This window comes from Rhinolophus sinicus, chromosome 5 (genome assembly GCF_057876585.1).
Source record: "Rhinolophus sinicus isolate RSI-liver-muscle chromosome 5, RSI-T2T, whole genome shotgun sequence".
In the NCBI taxonomy this organism is placed as follows: Eukaryota; Metazoa; Chordata; class Mammalia; order Chiroptera; family Rhinolophidae; genus Rhinolophus; species Rhinolophus sinicus.
Window position 1 is genome coordinate 39,515,390 of NC_142505.1, and position 19,320 is coordinate 39,534,709.

Sequence of the window (19,320 nt, forward strand, 5' to 3'; positions counted from 1 at the left end):
AGAGAGGTCTACTGTCACTTTTATCTTTGCTCTTTTGGACATAATTTGTCTTTTTCCTCCGGCTGCTTTTAAGAGTTTCTCTTTATTACTCTAGTGACCTAACCCACTTGAACTCATAAAGACAGCTTAGTGCAAATGTAGCATCCATGGTCTTTGTATCATTCTTCGATTCTGGGCCTTTCTCAGCCTCACTCCATCTCATTGGTGGTTGGTGACTTTCTGATGTGACTTGCTTAGTGAGCTGCATGCTCACCTCGAGGACAGCTCCTCTCCCCATTTTCACCTTTGCAGATCCAATACTCGCTTCCCTTCTGTACCTATCTGCCATGCTGACAGGTTAGTGCCCTGGAAGTAGAAGTACCATCTTCAAAACCCCACCTCACCCTGACAAGCCCAGTTCTGGGCCAGCTGTAGAACAAGTTGGAAGATGACCAAACAGGCTCCTGGAGCACTTCAGGGAACGGATTTATGGCTTCTCACCTTTTATCATTGAGGGTCCTGATTATCCACAAAGGAGGAGCTCAGTGGATAGATGGGGAGGTAAAGGATTTATCTGGGGGCCTGCTAGTAAAGTCAGCTTTTTATCTTTATTTTGGGGTAAAATTTGGTAATGGAGATTATAGGGCACTAACTACCTGCCTACCCGCTGGCCCTATTTACCTTTGGTACAACATGGGTCTATCCTCGCCTTCAGATTAGCTAGTCCAGGGATAAGGGATATCATGCCTTTGGTTTGTGATGAGGTCTTACCTAGCTCTGCTGCTTAAGTCTACCCCTAAAGCCAGTATCAGTGGCTTCTTTGAGGCTAAGGCAGGAGCCAAATGCTGGTTTGCATGCAGGAACCTTACTGGTCACTCTTCTCATGAACCAGGCCTCCCAGAATGATGACTAAGGATTCATCTAGCAATGGTCTATGGGGCTGACAGAACAGTACAATTACTTAAGACTGACCCTTTGTCAGATTTTGCTTTCTGCTCTGCCACATTAAACATGATGGCAGAACTGGCTACAAAATTTGTGGGTACCCAGTGCAAATGGAATCTCATGGTCCTTGTTCAAATATTATTAAGAATCCGATGATAGCAGAGCACTAAACCAAGTGAGGAGCCCTTCTGAGCATGGGGTCTGTGCAACAGCTGATTCTGTGTGACAGGGTACGTAAGTCCCACTAATAACGTGCACCAGTGCCGGCAATTCCATTCCCATGTTTTTTTAGTTCTGACACTAAATACTTAGAACTTCTTGTTCTCTTTTTGAAAGTGTAAGAATTGAGAACTATTGGAGATTAAAACATTTTTCTTGGGCCAGGCCTGTGGCTCAGGTGGTTGGACCACCGTGCTCCTAACGAGGTCACATGGGCCAGTGAACTGCGCCCTCTACAGCTAAAATTGTGAACAACAGCTCTCCCTGGGGCTGGGCTGCCCTGAGCAGCCAGAGGTTGGTGTGAGCTGTTGTGGGCTGCTGTGTGCTGCTGCGGGCAGCTGTGTGCTGCCATGGGCTACTGTGTGCCTCCATGAGCAGCCGATGGCCAGCGTGAGTGGCCGGCAGCCAGTGTGAGCTGCTGTGAACTGCTGTGGGCTGCTGTGGGCTGTTGTGTGCGTCCATGAGCTCACCAGTGTGAGTGGCCAGCAGCCAGTGTGAGCTGCTGTGTGCTGCCATGGGCTGCTGTGGGCTGCTGTGGGCTACTGTGTGCTGCCATGAGTGGCCGATGGCTAGCATGAGTGGCCCGCAGCCAGTGTGAGCTGCTGTGTGCTGCGGTGGGCTGCTGCGGGTTACTGTCTGTGCCGCCATGGTTGGCTGGTGGCTAGCATGAGTGGCTGGCAGCCAGCGTGAGCTGTCGTGAGCTGCTGTGAGCAACCGACTGCCTCAGCTGGGGGAGAGTGCAAGGCTCATAATACCAGCATGGGCCAGGGAGCTGTGTCCTACACAACTAGCCTGAGAAACAACGGCTTGAACAGGAGGCAGGAGGGGGAAGAAAGGGGGGGGAAAAAACCATTTTGTAGGTATATTTGAATCATACTTCATGGTTATTTTGAAGCAGACTGCCTGAGTTCACATCCCTGCACCATGATTTACTGGCAGTGTAACTTCTCTATATCTGTTTCCTCATTTGTAAAAATGGAGATAATAATAGTGTCTAACTCAAGAGATTGTTTTAGGGCTAAATGAGAACATGTATGTAAGGTGCTACATATAGTGCCTAGGGCTCCAGCTAGCACCTTTATACAATTTAGAAAAAGAGCCCCTCTGAGCAGATGAATTAAAAGAGGTACCACCTCTGGCCAATGAGTTAGAGGAAGTTACCCCTTGCAGGTCTACATTTCAGGGCCCAGGACTTGGCAAGCAGAGCTTGACTGGATTTCAGCCCCATCTAACCCTTGCAAGGCCCCTTGGTGCTGGGCACAAGAGCTTAAGCATGTGGCAGGTTATGATCACACCTGATGCATACTGACTGCTGCATAAAACCATACCTCATGCGAGGTGGTGTCGTGTAACGGTTAAATCCATGGCCTCTGAAATCAGACCTAGAGGCAGAATTGTGGAGTTACGAAATACGTCTTCAACAGTCTCCGCCTTCTTTTTTTGTGCACCCCTGCTTCCTCCTTGAAGCAAGCCTGTTCTCACCCATCTTGTTTGAGGAATTGGACATAATCAGGCAGTTCAGAAAGCCAAAGCTAGTCAAGTCCTGATTAGACAAACAGTCCTGTTTCCTTGGGAGCAGACCTTTGAGAAGGAGAGTCTGGCAGGACCATTCAGCCTGGCCTTGAATTCTGGCTGCTGAATCAGTAAGAAATGTATACAAGGAACAAGAGAATGGCCTTGCATTCACTACTGACCCTAACTGAAATTTCGTATCCCCAGCACATGGTAAGGGCTCAAAATTGTTTTCTTCATAGTCATGATAATTTCTTTTAGAGCAGAGACCATATGTTAAATTCCTTTTAATCCCTGCACTGTTAGGCACATAATATGCAGTTAGTAAGTATGCACTCAGTATAATATAGTATTATTGGTATTATATTTTGCAAGATGCTTTCATAGGAACTGGTGCATTCTGTTTTCACCACAACCTTATGAAATACGTAGAATAGCCTTTTTCAGGCCAGTTTTACAAATGGAGAAGGTGAGAGCCATGAGAGAAGATGGCCGCCCATGATCACATGGTTGACAAGAAGTAGAAGCTGACCAGGAACCCAGGCTTCACCTAGATTCCATGTCCACTCACGACACCAGAAATTCCCAAAGACCAATTGGCAGGCCAGTGCCAGGCTATGAAGGAATTTTCAATAGTCCTCAAAGAAATTAGAAAAATAAAGACAGGATAGTCATTTCATAAAGCTAAACTTACTTGATTTAAGAAGCTGTTCTTTATTTTAAGAGTACTCCCTTCCTAACTTCATGTAAAAATATTTGTTCTTTTAATGTGAGAGTTGTTATTTATTTGACATACTAAAAGTTGCCAAACTGACCTTTGTCAATCCCCCTAGGGTTTTTGATATTTCACTGGTGTGTAAAATCCAAAAGACTGGGAAGCCCTGACAATACTATACCAAATCTGTTGAATAAATAGCGAATTGAAGATTTAAGGCAACTGAAAATCCTTATCCTACCAACTTACTCAGGACAGGCATCCAAATTAGACGTTAAATTGGGGGGAGGGGGAGGTAAATGGATTTGGGATGTCTCCAATTTCAAACTGGGTCAGTGCATCATGTTTGAACTGGGGGTGGGAGAGGGTAAAAAGGACCTAAAAAGAAAGATCACACTCCAAAATAACCGGATTGAGTTCCTCTGAGTAACAATACTTGGGACAACGCTGTTTTGTTTTGTCATTTTTTTTGGTCAGCCTGATCAAGTATTCTGCCCACTTAAGGGAAATTGACCTTGGAAATAATGTCCTGGGAGAAATGGCTGCTGATAACATACTTGAAGCACTGAGAGCCAGGAAGACAGGTAAAGTGTTGTCAATTTGTGTTTCCCTCCATCCGTCCATATCTGTGTATTTCTAAATGCTGTACTACTCACACCAGCTGGGTGTCCTACAATTCAACTCAATTCTGACACTATCTACCCAGAGATAGCACCAGATTCCACAGCTTAAGGGCTCAGTCCCACAAGACTGCCCTCTGTTTCAGGTGCCAATTGCAAGTCCAGGCTGTCACCTGTACTTCTGACTGACTCCCTCCTTTGGTTCAATTAATTTGCTAGAGTGGCTCACAGGACTCAGGAAACCAGTCTACTCACTAGATGACTGGTTTATTGCAAAGGATATTAAAGGATACAAATCAATAGCCAGATGAAGAGAAACATAGGATGAGATCCCAAACAAAGGAGCTTCTGTCCTCATGGAGTTTGGGTCATGCACTGTGGCACGTGGAAGCATTCTGGCACCCCAACCTGGAAGCTCTCCGAACCCCATCCTTTTGGGTTTTTATGTAGGCTTTATTACACAGGCATCATTGATTAAATCATTGGCTATTGGTGATTGATCCGTACTCCAGCCCCTCTTTCCTCCCCAGAAATCAGGAGACTGAAATTTCCAACCCTCTATTCATGGTTGGTTCCTTTGGCAACCAGCGCCCAACTTTAAGGCTTTTCCAAAAGTCACTTCATTGACATAAACTCAGTTGTGATTGAAAGGGGCTTGTTATGAATAACAAGACATCGTTTCACCTTTATGGCTCTGAAATAGTTTCAGGAACTGAGGACAAGAGACCGATTATAACATTGCTCTTATCACTCAGGAAATTCCAAGACTTCTGGTAGCTGTGAGCGCAGAATCGTGGACTAAGACCAAATATATACAAGAAATATATTTTGATCATCTGAATGATGCGGTATATCTGTCTTATAAATCACAATGTCGCAGGCCTTTATAGGAAAATCAGTGAGAACTCTTGGTTTCATGTGATACAAAACCAACTCAAACTGATTTAAGTACAAAAAGAAATTTGTTGACTCATATAACTACGAGTAAAAGTCCAGGGGTGGTTCTAGCTATAGTTCCAGCTGGAGTTAGGGCTTCAAATAATGCTGCCTATCCCCATCTCCTGGAAGGTCTTCTTCTGTGTTGACTTTGTTCTCAGTCACATTCTTCCCACACAGTGCCAAGCATTAGCTAGAAGTTTACATTCTGCCAGTTTAATCTCAAGAAAGAGCCTTTCCCATTATTTCACTGGGCCATCATGAGTCGCCTGCACACCTGTTAACCAATCACAGTGCCAGAGAGAAAAAATACACTTAAGTGGCCACCTCTGGGTTATGTGCTCACCCCTGGAGGGCAGGGGAGTGGAAGCCCAAAGGAAACTCGATTCTAGTCCAGAAAGAAGCTAACATGGAAGCTCAACAAGCAAAAACAAGAGAGATCCACTAACGATGAAGAGCTGATGAATGACAAGATCAGAATTTTGCATTCAGATGACTACTCTGGAAGTAGAGTCCGGGATGGATTTGGGGGTGGGGAAATCTGGGGTGAGGAAGACTAATTAGAAGGCTGCAATCATTCAGGCAGTGGGAGTGGATAAGAAAGGACTAATGCAAGAACTTATTACAGAGATAAATTAATTGTTATGAATCCTTCACATAAAGAAGAAATAAAGAAAGTGTACTAAGTGAGAGGAAGGTTGCCCAGTTAATAAGAATGTAGGAGACTGCTCCTTTCAGAAGCCTAAGACCTGGTCCATCAGATGGAGTTGTGAGATGTCCTACCCACTTACTATCACGTTCTCCCCCTTCTCAGGTAACCGCCCAGTCCTAAAAATTACAGTCACTCCTCAGATCTCCTCAGACACCTTCAGATCTATTTGGAAAAATAGCAAGAAATCTAATGTTACTCGTAAAAAGAAGAAAAAGGTACGTTTTTGGATGTTTGTGCCCCTTAGTCACATCCACCAGGGAGCACTGTATGGAGCATAGACACTCAGCTGGGGTGGGTGGGGTGGACCGTGCTATCAGCGGACTGTGCACTTGATAAAATCATTAGAATTTTGGCTCTAGGTTCCAGTCCCCTAAACCATCGTTCCATTCTGTTGGATGATGATTGCACCAAGGGACAAGTAGTAAGGGAGCAAGACAGTTCCTTCAAGTATTAGTGCAAACCCTGCCTCCTCGCTTTAACTCCCCCCCCACCACCACCCCAGGCTACCCATATCATGGTTCCTGTTAGCTTATAGTGGGCCTGAAATGGTGAGTTTACCTAAAGTCTTTATGAAGCATGTGCTACCTCTTAAGGGGTAATGATTTACATATGTTTACTTTCTATTGTATGAAGTTGAACTTTTTTTTTAAATTTATGATTTCCTGTTCATTATTTCACAGGCTAAAACCTGAATATGGATGTTATCTATTTCCATGGCCAGACATGCCTAGAAAGATATTGCTTGTTCTATAATAATATTTTTCACTATAACCATGCCCCGTTCAAGTTCTAAATTTTGATAAGACTATTTTATAAAAGTTCCAAGTAGTATTAATCCTATATCATGCTTGTCATTCTCTAAAATGTGGGTTTCACAAGTAAGCCTTAGTAAAAATAAGTGGAATTCCTCTTGGGGGCTTCTTCTCTTGTGCATGTGAAATTTGTAATTGGAAGAAAGTCATGATCTTTATCTAAGAAAGAAAGAAAGAATCTGGTTTCATAAATACATCTGTAGTTGGGAACAATAGGAATGTTTCGAAATAATAACCACTTTCTAAAAGGCAACATCCCCCAAAATGGGGATCTTACCCAAATGAGGAAACTTCTAATCACTTTACCTCGAATGAAGATGTCAGACAGCTCCATGGGAAATGGAAGAGGTGTTGTTGATCAATGTATGGATTATAAATTGGATTAGTTGCATTTTATGGCTGTGACAATACGGTGCATATGAAAGTGTGGGCCAGGAATTAGATAAGTCAGAATTCTCTGTGGAAACATGCTGCTTTCCATGTGTCTGACCTTGAGCAAGTCAGATAACCTCACTGTGCCTCAGTTTCTCCTTATGTAAGATACAGATAAGAATAGCACCTTTCTCATTTGGTGAGCATTGAATGAGGTGACACAAGTCAAGCTTTCTAGGACAATGCCTATTTCATAGTACATGCTTAAAAATAAATGTTAGTGGCTATTATTATAGCTGTTATTATTGATGTTAAAGTTGAGTGATTCCAGTTATTTCACTTAGAACAGCTGAACAGGGAAAATACAAAAGAAAAGAAAAAAGACTTAAGACCATTTTATTATGTTAAAAAAAAACACCTGTTATTTATTCTATGTACAAATTCTGGCAGGTTCGTGGAACCAAACTACCTAGAAGTGGGGATGGGTATAGTAAATTATGTCCACTTCTGGGGATCTTAACATCTAGTTAGCAAGCCAAGATCCTCATACATTAAAAGTAAACAACAATAGAGCTTAAGAGTTAAAATAATATACCGTATTTTGCCGTGTATAATGTGCTCCCATGTATAACATGCAACCACATTTTTGGCCCAAACTTTCAGGGGGAAAAATCTTTCATTTTAATTTTTTAATTCAAATTTTTATCTGTTTACATTTAGGTACTTGCTTTTTGTATTATAAAGGAATTTTAGCATTTAGTTTTTAACATATTATGGTACAAGAAATTTTATGTAACAAATAATTACAAAACACAAGAACAGATACAAGGTACAAGAAATTTTATGTACTGGTAACAAATTTACGGTATTTACACATTATAGAAGGCCAAGAACTCTTCGTTGTTGCAAGTTTGTTGTAAATTCAACAAAACTGATGACCCTATTCCAGGGTATTATTTTGCACATGGGTATCGTTATTGATTTAGAGTTACACTTTTAACTCATAAGCATAAGTAAAAGAATTAAAAACATTTATATAGATACGGAATTAGTATTACCCATGTATAATGCGCACCCTTATTTTTCTCTCACAAATTTGGGCAAAAAAGTGTGCATAATACATGACAAAATATGGTAACTTATCTATAGAATTTATATATCCATGTGTGTGGCTTCCTTAGAAATTGTTACTGCTTAAAAAAATAAAATAAAAAATATCATTTTTGAAATTTTCTACTAACATCTGCTGGGTGGGAATATAAAGTCTGTGTGTCTCTTTAAAGATCTTTTGGCAATGTCTATCAAAATGAAAGCTACAGAGCTTTTGACCCAGGCATTTTACTTCTAGAAATTTATATTACAGGTATAGTCTCACACGTGTGCAAGGAAATATGTATAGAGATGTTCACTGCAGCACTGTTTATTACACATTGGAAACAACTAAATGTCTCTCAAAGGGTTCTCAGGGAAATAAGTCACAGAAAATGTATGTGTTGGAATACTATACAACTGTTAAAAAGAACAATGTGGATATATAAGTGCTTATCTGTAAAAATGTCCTAATAATACTGTTAAACAAAAAAAGCAGGTTAGAGACTAGCATATGCGAAAAATTCATATTAAAGACAATTGATATAATATGAGCCAGAAATTCCAATTCTGGGTATACGTCCAAAAGAATTGAAAACAAGATCACGAAGAGATATTTGCACAGCTGTGTTTGTACAGCATTATTCACAGTAATCAAACAGTAGAAGCAACCCAAATGTCCATTGGCAGATGAATGGATAAGCAAAATGTGCCATATTGACACAATGGAATATTATTCAGCCTTAAAATGGAAGGAAATCCTTCCTACAATATGGATGAACCTTGAGGACATTATGCTAAGTGAAATAAACCAGTTACAAAAAGACATACTGTATGATTCCACTTATATAAACTACCTAAAGTAGTCCAGGTCAGAAGCAGAATGTGAAATGGTGGTTTGCCAAGGGGAGGAAATGGAGAGTTGTTGAACGGATGTAGAGTTTCAGTTTGGGAAGATGAAAAAGTTCTGGAGATTGATTGCATAACAATGTGAATGTACTTAATACTATTGAAATGTGTACTTTAAAATGGTTAGGATGGTAAACTTTGTTATGTGTATTTTACCACAATTAAAGTTTTAAAAACTTGAATTGATGCATTATGTATCTGCTTGTACATATGTAGAAATTTCTGGAGAGTCTATTTACAGTACTAGCTCTTTTTTATTGCATACTCATTTCACTATTTTAATGTTTTTATCATTTATGAACTGTCAATTTAAAAAACTTAAAATGGTTGAATAAACATCAGTAACAGCACTTTTTAGTTGCTATGTGACCTAATGACAAAAGACTAGAAGAAACACAATTTTGTTATAATTTCCTGGGAGGACATGAATAAATGGTGGGAAAGAATGGTCAGTGAGAACACAAAGATGAGTAAGTTTTTCCTAAATGCAGAGGGCAATTCAGCCAAAGCAGGCAGGGCAAGTTCTGTGTAATTTTAGAGATGTTAAAAGGTGAAGGAAAAAAAAAGTCCAGGGTATGTTTAGATGACGGAGCAGACCAATCTGACAAGGGCCTCAGGGAGTGCTTGGGGATTACACTAAAAAAGTACATTGGGGCCATATTGTGGCAGGATTTAATGACCAACTAGGTCATTCGGATTTTGTTCAGATGATAATTTAGAGCCATGGAACATTTTGAACAGGGGAGTACCAGGTAGAAAGGGGACATAGGAAAATTAAACAGGCACACTAGATTGAATGCCAATTAGACTGGGGAGGAGAGACAGGAAGGAAGTCAGGACACAATAATCCAGGGGCAGGGTGATGAGGTTCAGACTCAGCACGGGCATGGAGCAGTCCTCATCCTTAACCATCCTCTAATCTTTCCTCTTTTCACCTGAGTTTCCCTTTCAAAGTGCCCAGTTCCTACCAACTGGGAGCATTTTGTCCTCATTTGGTTTCCAGCCTTCTTCTTGCTTTTTTTTTTTTTTTTTAATTAGCGATCTAAGAGCATTTGTAGCCATCTCTAGTCAGATGTGTGGTCACTTAATATGAACAGAACATGTATCGTATATGGTTCATCTGGGTTTGTTTATAGGCATTTTTGTTTGGCTCATAAAGTTAGTGTGTTCAGACTTATATCTGCCGCCACTACCACTGCTCTGCTCCAGCTCATAGATGTTTGCTTTCTTCACTCATTTTCTGGCCTCCAGGGTCTCCCAACTCCCCCCATTTCAAACTTCACCTCTTTCATGAGGCTTTCCCTCACTGCCTCAGTCCTCAGGAATGTCTCTCTCCCTCCCAGCACTTAACACACCACTCAACAAACAGCACACATTAGCATCTAGTCAAATATGACCTTGTGTCCATATTTATATTTGATGTAGTTATGCATCCTTGTCTTCTCTGCCAGGCTCCTTGAGCTTGGTTAGCCCCCACCCAGGTACAAAGCCTGGGGGCACCAGGAGATGAGGGGATGGTGGGTGGACCAGTAAAAGCTGAGGCTCAGAATCCCAAACCTGACACAGCAGGTGTCCACCACTAGATGGTGGTGGCAATCAGGCATCTCCTTAGGCTCTCTGTGCCTCAGCTTTCTTATCTTTTAAATGGAGGTGTCTGCTTTGCTTAGGAAGACATAATTCTATAACCCTGGGCTAGCAATAGAAGAACCCTGGCTTCAAAACTGTCACCATCACGTAGCAGCAGTGTGCTCTCTTAAGTTACTTCCCTGGACCTCATTCCTCCCACATATAAAAGGTTAAACCAGAGGTTCTCAGCGAGTGGTCCCCAGGGTTCCTGGGCTCCTTTCAGAGGTCAAAACTATTTCCATACCAATATTCAGAGCTATTTCTCGTTTCACTCTCTGAGTGTAGTTTTCCAGAAGCTACATTATATGTGATGCCATCGCTCTAATAATAACTCGTAATGGTTTTATGACTGTTATTTTTAAATGGATTAATATGTTTAAATTTTTTCATGTTTTAACTTCTTAAAAAGCAAATATATAGAGGGTGCCAAAAAAATGTATACACATTTTAAGGAAAAAACTATATCAAAATTGTGCTGATGGTAACCACTTTGAGCACCTCTTGTAATTGCAGATGTCAAACATAAAACTTGTGTTCATCTTTTGTTACGGTATATATGGAGTATTACAATTTTAATAGTTTTTTCCCTTTCTTAAAATGTGTATACATTTTTTGGCACCTTCTGTATTGTCCACACACAAGAGCTCTTTAATTTGTAAGTGTAAAGGGGTCCTGAGACCAAAACGATTGAGGATCCATTGAACCAGATTTCTAGATCATTAAGGTCATGCACTCAACAAATAACTGGGCCTCCTGTGGCCAGGCATTTCTTTTCTTCTGATAAGGAGGCCAAGGTGACGATAAAGACATGGTCCCTGCTCTGATGGAGGTTACATTTGGGAGGGACGATAATATATGAAGGAGATAATTTCTGAGAGTAGTAAGTTTCATAACGGCCTAAGGCAGGATACGCGGTTCCTGCGCAGCGTGCGCCAGCTCTCACGACGGTAACACCGCCCCCTGCCGGTTGTGGCCCTTGGGCCCTCAGCCCCCTAGGTTGTCCCAGCATGGGGCGGGGGTGGGGACTGCGTCCGAGGGCTGGCGTGTGGTGACGTCACTGTCCCGCGCCAGCCAATCGCGGGCGACCTCTGTCGTAAGCACCGCGGCGGCAGGCGGCCTGCGGGCGGCGCTGTGGCCCGTCGGGCGGCCCCACAGAGCCGCCATAGCCGCGTGCCTTCCCCTGCCCAACGTCGCCGCCGCCGGCTCCGCGCCGTAGTCATGGCCGACGTGGAAGACGGCGAGGAGCCCTGCACCCTGTCCTCTCACTCCGGGAGCGCAGGCTCCAAGTCGGGAGGCGACAAAATGTTCTCTCTCAAGAAGTGGAACGCGGTGGCCATGTGGAGCTGGGACGTGGAGTGCGATACGTGCGCCATCTGCAGGGTCCAGGTGATGGGTAAGCGCTGCACGCTAGGCCCGGGCTGCGCTCCGGCCTCCGCGGGTCCGGGTCCGGGAGGGGACGAGCGAGGGCTCGGCGAGACCCTGACCTGGAGGAGTGGGGGCGGGGATGGCTCTGCCCCGGCCCTGCTGTGGCGGCCGCCAGGGGCGGTGGGGTCGCTCAACAGATGCACAGTGCCCGGGGCTGGATTTTCGGGAGAGAAACTGGCAGTAAACAGGAATTAAACAAGATAATTTCAGGTAGCGATGGGTGTGACCCAGAAAATACTACTAGGTGGTTTTCTGGGAGCTGGGAGGAACCGCTTTGGTACGTGTAGCCAGTCCCAGCGCCGGCTCTAAAAGCAAACCACGAAGAGGTCAGGGTAAAGGTCCTGATTTCGCAGAGCAACTTGAATGGTTCTGGTCACACACCAAAGTGGCGCTCTGGTCATCTTCCACAAAAACGACCCCCTCAGTGCTGCTCTTGTGACATGCAGGGAAGAGAAGTGTTCCCAGCCATTGCATTCATTTCTGGCTTAGCTGCGGTCGTGCTGCTGCTGGCCATTAAATCTGTGTGATTCAAGACGGGTCAGACGGCACTCGCTGGGCTTGAAGGAGATACAATGTGGTTCAAAAATATTTAAGTGTCATGGGAATTGAATAATGTGAGCCCTGTACTCAGAAACAGAATTTCATCCCCTTCCTGGCCCCTCACTCCCATAGTTTGCCGTTTCCTGGAGAAGACAACTGCCCCGCGCTGAGTCGGGTCTTTGTGGAGAGCCCGCTTTTATAAATATCTTACTTCTTTTTATGATATTTTGAATAAAAATATCGGACCAAGTGAAACTTTTCAGAGCATCTTCATCCCGTTTTGTTTTATATGGTTTGTTTCAAAGTCTCAGGCCACCTTGAAAAGGAGGCGCTATTTAAATGCAAGTTGTGTATTTAAGTATGGCATTTAAAACTACCGTGAGAGCATCCAAAATGTTGTTTCTTGAGGGTAGATGAAGAAAATTGAGGTTTCTGTAGTCTTGAGGTTTTTACTGTCTTGCACGGAAAAATGAGAGAATTGGAGAAAATAAATAGAATTGTTCTTCCTTCTTGAGGAATAAAACTTTAAATTTACCAAAATCAAGAGATTTCTCAATTTATACTCTCTTTAGTGTGCTCTCTTGTTTTTTATTCATAAGGACCTGTTTCAAAGAGGATTTACAGCAAAATGGAGTTCAGATGTTTTTTGTTTTGTTTTAAAGAGCTTAACTTCAGACATGACTCACTCATTTTGTACATTAGGTTTTTAAAACACCTCGTTTATTGGCCTGCAGTACAGCCTTCTTACCCCATACCCCACACCCCACCCATTACTTAGGAATTACAATCATAATTTCCAGTTTGGGTGGCATTTTTAAGTTATACAGGTGACTTAATTTTTTTGTTCTTTTGCAAGACTGGCTTTGCTAAAAATTTTGTCCCCTAAATTTCCTTTAGTCTGAAGAAGAAGAATGTTTCTAAAAGGGCATTTTCTCCCCCCCCCCCAAAGAAAACTTTAAAACTAGTAAGTAGAAATGCAGAATTTAATGGTTGAAATCTTGCAGCAAATAAACTTTAACTGGGATATTTAAAGTAAGTCAAAGTATGGGCTATAAATGGCTCCATTCACAGTAACTTTCTAATTATAGCAAGTATTCTGCTGTGGATTAATGTTGCAGGTTTACAACAGCTATACTTTGAGTTCAGGGAAGTACTATAGACTAGACCTTTGTATTTTGTTTATGAGGTGTTAAAATCCACTTAGTGGTCAGGTAAACAGCAGAAGGAAACTTTTCAGACTTCCCAATCCTTATCCTAGCATTACTCTAAAAGATGTTAATATTATTGTACCCCTTTAAAAAATACTGTTTTAGATACTTTTTCTTTTATCTGAAACTTTGGGAATTTTTGTCGATTTAGGTCAGTTTTTGATCATGAATCTAAATCAAAGCTATAAGCATAAATCAGAGATTTCTAGATTCTACAAAAAGAGCCCACTTAACCCATTTCCGTAATATTTGGAATTCATCTCATGCCTAAATGATTTATTATGACTTCTTGATCCAAGATTTGCCTGTCTACCCATTTTGATGTTAACACTCTCCTCCCTGGTTTCCACTCTCCTCCCTTCATTCTGAAATGAGCAGATGGCACAGGGAAACCAGGGACCAGACTTGGTCATTTTAGTGTCATGCCCCCGTGCATAACTCCTTGCACAGAGTAGATCCTCAGTAATTGTGGAATTGAAGAAAGTCTTAGGAGGCAGTAGTTGTTTTTAATCCACACTGAAGAGGCCTGGGTGGTGTGTTTTTTTAGGGTAAAGGCATGCAGGGAGAAGCAAACAAATGGCCTGTGCATAATCCAGTGTAAGAAGGGAAGCAGGCGGCAGCTCCACCGCGTGTCTATTTTTACAGAATTAGTTTCTCCAGTTTATGTTAAAAACTTTTTTTCTGTTGGTTTGAACTTCCTTTTACCCAACTTTGACTCCTCTTCCAGCTAGTGAATAAATCCATTCATTAGTCCCTGGCATATTGTGTATTACCTCCTTCATCAAGCAAATAGTACAGAGTGAATTTTGAAAATTTCTAATTATACCCTTTGGGTTCCCATTCCTAGTATTTACTCCCACGTAATTTGTTAAAAACCTTTGCCATTGTTGCATAAATGCTTTGGGCTCAGACTTATTTATAAAGGGAGTATTTTCGTAAAAGAAAAGTAAAAAGAGAACCTAGTATTTAGAAGGTATTTTTAATTAATTTAATTAATTTTAATTTGATTGTGTAGATTATACAGTCACATTCAAAAATTTAAGAAAATGTACAATGAAAACTCCTTCCCATTCTATCCTCTCCCAAGTAAACTTTAGTATTAGTTCCTTGTATCCTTCTAGAGTTTCTTCATGTATGTACAAGCAAACACCAATATATATACATGGCTTATTTAAAAGGGTGTCTTCAAAATAAACTGCCCCTAGGTGTTGATCTACGTGAGCATGCCCAGTGAGCTTATAATAACTAATAATAGAGTGGAGTATGGCATATTTTTCTCTAGTGGTTGCATCCACTGTCAGGACATCTTTTCATTAGAGTTTATAAAAATAGAGGGTCGGTAACCCTTGTGAAATTGCTCCTGGTCATGAATCAACTAGTAGAGTGCCTTGTACTTTATTCATCTTTAAACAGTATGTTCAGACGAGAAATTAATAGTATGAGTCTTTTAGCTCCATCTCTAACCCTTTGGGCTCTTATTTGACTTTAAAGTGTCTGGGTTTTAAAAATTGCATTCTGAGCATCAGAATGAGAATTGCTATTTGTTTACTTTTAGATGCCTGTCTTAGATGTCAAGCTGAAAACAAACAAGAGGATTGTGTTGGTATGTTGTCATTTCGTTCTCTTGCTTTTTCAACTGAAGGTTTTCTCTCAGTGGGGATGTTTGAATTTGCTGTTAAGATTGACTTTATCAATACACGAAAATAAACTGTAAAGCAGTGATCCATTATTAATATAAAATGTGTTGATTCTCAAAAGGCCTTAATGGAATTAATCTGCAAGTTCTTTTATTATTTGTAATTAAGAAGAATTGGTTATACGTTCCAGACATGGGCATAGTAAATATTTTGATAATTTAAAAAAAAAAAAAAATTCCTTTCTATTAAGAAAATTATACAATAAGGAATTTGCCAAAACATTTAAATTCTGACTATGTTTATAGGTAGGTCAGTTTTGGTAGGGTTTTATTCTAATAAAGCATTTCAGTTTTCAGTATTCTTTTGTGATATAGTATTTAACTTTTTAACTAAGATAGAAAAAATTCTAAGTCTCAAGAACTTCGGGGAATGTAGTTTGTATGTAGAAATCTATTAAATTTTCCTTACAGTCTGGGACTACCCAGATTCTCGTAGGATAAATGTTTTAAGCAATTCAAAGGTTTCCATGTCCTCGCACTTGAAGTCGTCACTTCCAGATTGCTGTATGAAAGTGTTTATACCTTCCTAGAATGAACGGTGAACTTGTACTTTGCGTTTTTGTGGTTTGCATAACAGCTTCCTAATAATGACTTATGTTATTTTGATCAAATCCTGTTTCTTCCTCCTAAAACATTAGAATGATTCCCCCTTGCTTTTTACCCCCTATAGTCAAATGTTCATAAGTTTTTTTTCTTTTTTTTTTCCTGTGTCTTTCATTATTCTGTTATCATATAGCTCAGTTGGTCAAGCAAGGGGCAAATGAAGCCAATGTTTGAGATTGTATTCCAGATTGTGGATGATTTCTCTCGGTTTAAAATTTTTCTGTCATGCTGTTTAAAAAATATTAATTTGGGAATTGTGAGGGGTAAGCCGGCTTTCTTTGATCACAGAGAGACTTCTCTTTCCAGCCAGCCACTTTGAAAATTTCATTGTTTGTCGCATGAGGAGTTGCACTGCTGATTGATGACTTAACATGCAATTCATCACCACTTCTAGAAAACAACTCAGTAGATGTACAGCTGATAATATTTAGAAGCATGTCATCTATTCATAATAGCCTACTGTGAACTGAAAACATTTAAAACTCATACCTTGGTAAATATGAATCTGAAGGATATTTTTCAATAAAATAAAGCCCCAAAGGTCTCCAAGGTCAGTGAATAACTGAGAAGTTCTGAGATCTAAGGAGGGCTCAAGTCTTTTTATCTCCTAACTTCAGGAAGATAGCCTGTGGAGCTATGTGGTAATGCGGGCCACCACATCATCCATTGATTCTAGAACAGTGATAGAAAGTCCCCCAAACACAGTTCCTTATTTTCTTAAGTATAAAATAACCATGTAAGTGTAAATGTATTTCTTTATAGACAGAAAACATTTTTTTTGACCAGTTAACCATCTTCATTCAAGATCATGAACCACATTTATTAGTCATAATATAAAATAAGCTATTTGAGCTCAGTAATTTAAGTTGAAATATGTAATGTCAAATAATCTCTTTTTCTTTTAGTGGTCTGGGGAGAATGTAATCATTCCTTCCACAACTGCTGCATGTCCCTGTGGGTGAAACAGAACAATCGCTGTCCCCTCTGCCAGCAAGACTGGGTGGTCCAAAGAATCGGCAAATGATGGTGGTGGAAGGCTTTTTTAGTGCAGTTGTCCAGAGCCTTGGTGGATCTCATTATCAAGTGCCCTGCAGAGGCTAGGACACTCCAGGGAACTAATTCTTCAGATAGGAGGAAATGGATCTTTGGTCTTTGGGGACTGATCAAAGGCATGGTTTAGCATTTTGTCGGTTTTATGTTCAGAAATTCTCTGCAAATAAGAAGATAATTTATTAAAGATGGTCTTTCCTACCTCTGTGGTATGCGTCACCCACACTGTTTAGAAGTGCTATAAAGGAGGAGAGAACTACAAATTGACCTTTATAATTTACTTTTTGATATCCAAGGGGCTGTGGAAGCAGTTCCATTCAGAAGAGAACTCTTTGCATGCATGCGGTTGATCAGTTAAAAAAAGACAATGTTATAGTAACAAGTGCAGTTTAAAACCCAATTCTTATCCTTATTTGTTCCTAATATTTATTTTCCTTGAGGAATGGGGTGAGTCACGAAATATTTATTTGATAGATGAGAACTTTAAGTTGGACTAGTGAGCAGGATAAATAAGTCAACCTTTGAGCACATGGGCTTTCATTTGTCTTACGGTAGGTATCATCTTTGACTCGACAAAACCTACATCTGCACTCACCTGTCTTGTCGTTGAGTAGTAAAGGACAGAAGTATTTTCAAGTTCTGGTCAGACTATGTTGTAATTTAACTGTGTTTAAATTACACATGTGGAATGTTAATGAGGGAAAATGTTTACCACTATAGCATTGGATCAAAAAGTTTATTTTATTACACAGTGTTTTAATAAATGGTTTATTCTGTTTACTTCATTTGAATTGTCATTATTGCAATTTTATGCACAACCTTAAACTTAATAAACTAATTTGTCAAGTGAGTGGTTTCATTTAATTTGAAAAATTTATATACTCTTTCATTTGGTAATAAGAAAATTTTAAGTTTATTAACAGGAAAAATATAAATGTGAGAAAATACTTAAATCGTATCCAACTCATTCACATTTAGTGTGGAGGTTATCTTGTAACAATTTATGGACCACAAGTTCATTTTGAATCTTTCCATTATAGAGGCTCCAGCCAAGAATTTTAAAAACCCAAATTTTTAAATCTTAAACATTTATTTCTGTAGTTTCAGAGTTTGCCAATCTGAATCTTTATTTGAAATCTAAAGAATGTGGATACATAAAAGAATGTTAAAAATACCGGGGGTGCCAAAAAAATGTATACAAGTGGACACTGGTCAATGTTGCTCAAGCAGTAGTTCACCGTCATCAGAAGTGTCTGGATGCTGATGGTAACCACTTTGAGCACCTCTTGCAACTGCAGAAGTCAAATATGACTTGTATTCATCTTTTGTTATTGGTATATATGGAGTATTACAATTTTAATAGTTCTTTCTTAAAATGTATATACATTTTTTGGCACCCTCTGTAATAATAATTCTAATAAAAAATTAGAATTTTGTATGTGTTCACATTGACTACTATTAATCAGATTTCTCTGGAAATTTGCTTTATTAATGTATTTTCTCAACTGTCTACAGAAAAAATTAGTTACAATATATAAATATGTTCGACTATTTGAATGTTTGTCATGGCAGTACACTATTTTAGCAGCTCTTTGACCTTTCTAAAAGGTTATACAAAGTGAACCACCTATTTGGCTTTGAAGTGAAGAGAAATTTTAAGAATGTTGAGTTAGTTGGAATGACAATATGTAAATGAAATGTGGAGGATGGTGATAATAAATTGATTTTCCACATAGCAAAACTGCAGGCTCAACACCTAACAGCTCTCTATTACACATCAGCATCTGAGGGTAGAAGAGGAAGTGGGACCAAGCCCCACTGACCCTGTGCCTCCTAGGATGGGAGCAGCTCATCTGCATAACCGTCGGAAGGTTGTTTGTGCAGAAAGGGTGTGCTGTGCCGCTTCATTATGAGTTCCAGTGAAAAGAAGCATTGAACAGGTTTTTCTTTCCATTTGATGAAACGGTGTTGAATTTTACTAGTGTATTAAAAACAGACGTTTGTCATCTTTATTTAATTTTCCATCTATGCAAGTTGCATTCTTGTATCACAGCTGACATCTAAGTCAGTCTGACCCTATCACACCCATTACTATCTTTTTATAAAAAATGTCCTCTTTACTATCCTGAAGTGGAATTAATAAACTCTGCACATAATTAAAATGTATATAATAATTATAATACAGAATAGAAATAAGAGGAAAGTAATTTATAATTCATTTGTATTTCAGTATATAAATGCTTGGGCATAATTACCTCAGAAGGCAATGAAATAGGCCGATGCGTGTGTGGATGTGTGTGGGTGTGAGCACTATATGTAGACTTGTGACTCAGACACATGAGTGTTTCCATT

At 40.1% G+C, this 19,320-nt stretch overlaps 2 protein-coding genes across 5 annotated transcripts in view; both read left to right on the top strand.

Moving 5' to 3' along the window:
* The window catches only part of LOC109455192 (uncharacterized), a 34,929-nt gene extending 27,914 nt beyond the window's left edge, over positions 1-7,015 (top strand). Inside the window, exons 9-11 of one of the 2 annotated variants that reach the window (XM_019746580.3) lie at positions 3,848-3,954; positions 5,741-5,853; positions 6,319-7,015. In XM_019746580.3, the coding sequence (XP_019602139.3) occupies positions 3,848-3,954; positions 5,741-5,853; positions 6,319-6,330 (232 nt within the window). In that variant the 3' untranslated portion in view covers positions 6,331-7,015. The remainder of the gene's footprint in view (positions 1-3,847; positions 3,955-5,740; positions 5,854-6,318) is intronic. The other variant, XM_074312937.2, reaches the window with a different exon arrangement.
* Positions 7,016-11,538: 4,523 nt separating this feature from the next.
* RNF7 (ring finger protein 7) lies at positions 11,539-17,753 on the top strand. 3 transcript variants are annotated; one of them, XM_088798385.1, is made up of 4 exons: positions 11,539-11,832; positions 15,175-15,261; positions 15,752-15,776; positions 16,824-17,753. In XM_088798385.1, exons 1-4 carry the CDS (start codon positions 11,665-11,667, stop codon positions 16,940-16,942), a joined length of 399 nt encoding a protein of 132 aa, XP_088654511.1. In that variant the 5' UTR covers positions 11,539-11,664; the 3' UTR covers positions 16,943-17,753. The 3 variants fall into 3 exon arrangements, with proteins under 3 accessions (XP_088654511.1, XP_019602786.1, XP_019602776.1); XM_019747227.3 differs by lacking the exon at positions 15,752-15,776 and having other exon boundaries at positions 11,546-11,832; positions 15,175-15,222; XM_019747217.3 differs by lacking the exon at positions 15,752-15,776 and having other exon boundaries at positions 11,557-11,839; positions 15,175-15,222.
* The last annotated feature ends 1,567 nt before the right edge of the window (positions 17,754-19,320 follow it).

Bases quoted from the DNA above. Each gene is read 5' to 3' on its own strand.
- RNF7 (XM_088798385.1), top strand. From the start codon at position 11,665: ATGGCCGACGTGGAAGACGGCGAGGAGCCCTGCACCCTGTCCTCTCAC. The intron at 15,262-15,751 runs GTTTTCTCTCAG...AGATTCTCGTAG, and splicing joins TCTTGCTTTTTCAACTGAAG to GATAAATGTTTTAAGCAATT. The intron at 15,777-16,823 runs GTTTCCATGTCC...TTTTTCTTTTAG, and splicing joins ATGTTTTAAGCAATTCAAAG to TGGTCTGGGGAGAATGTAAT.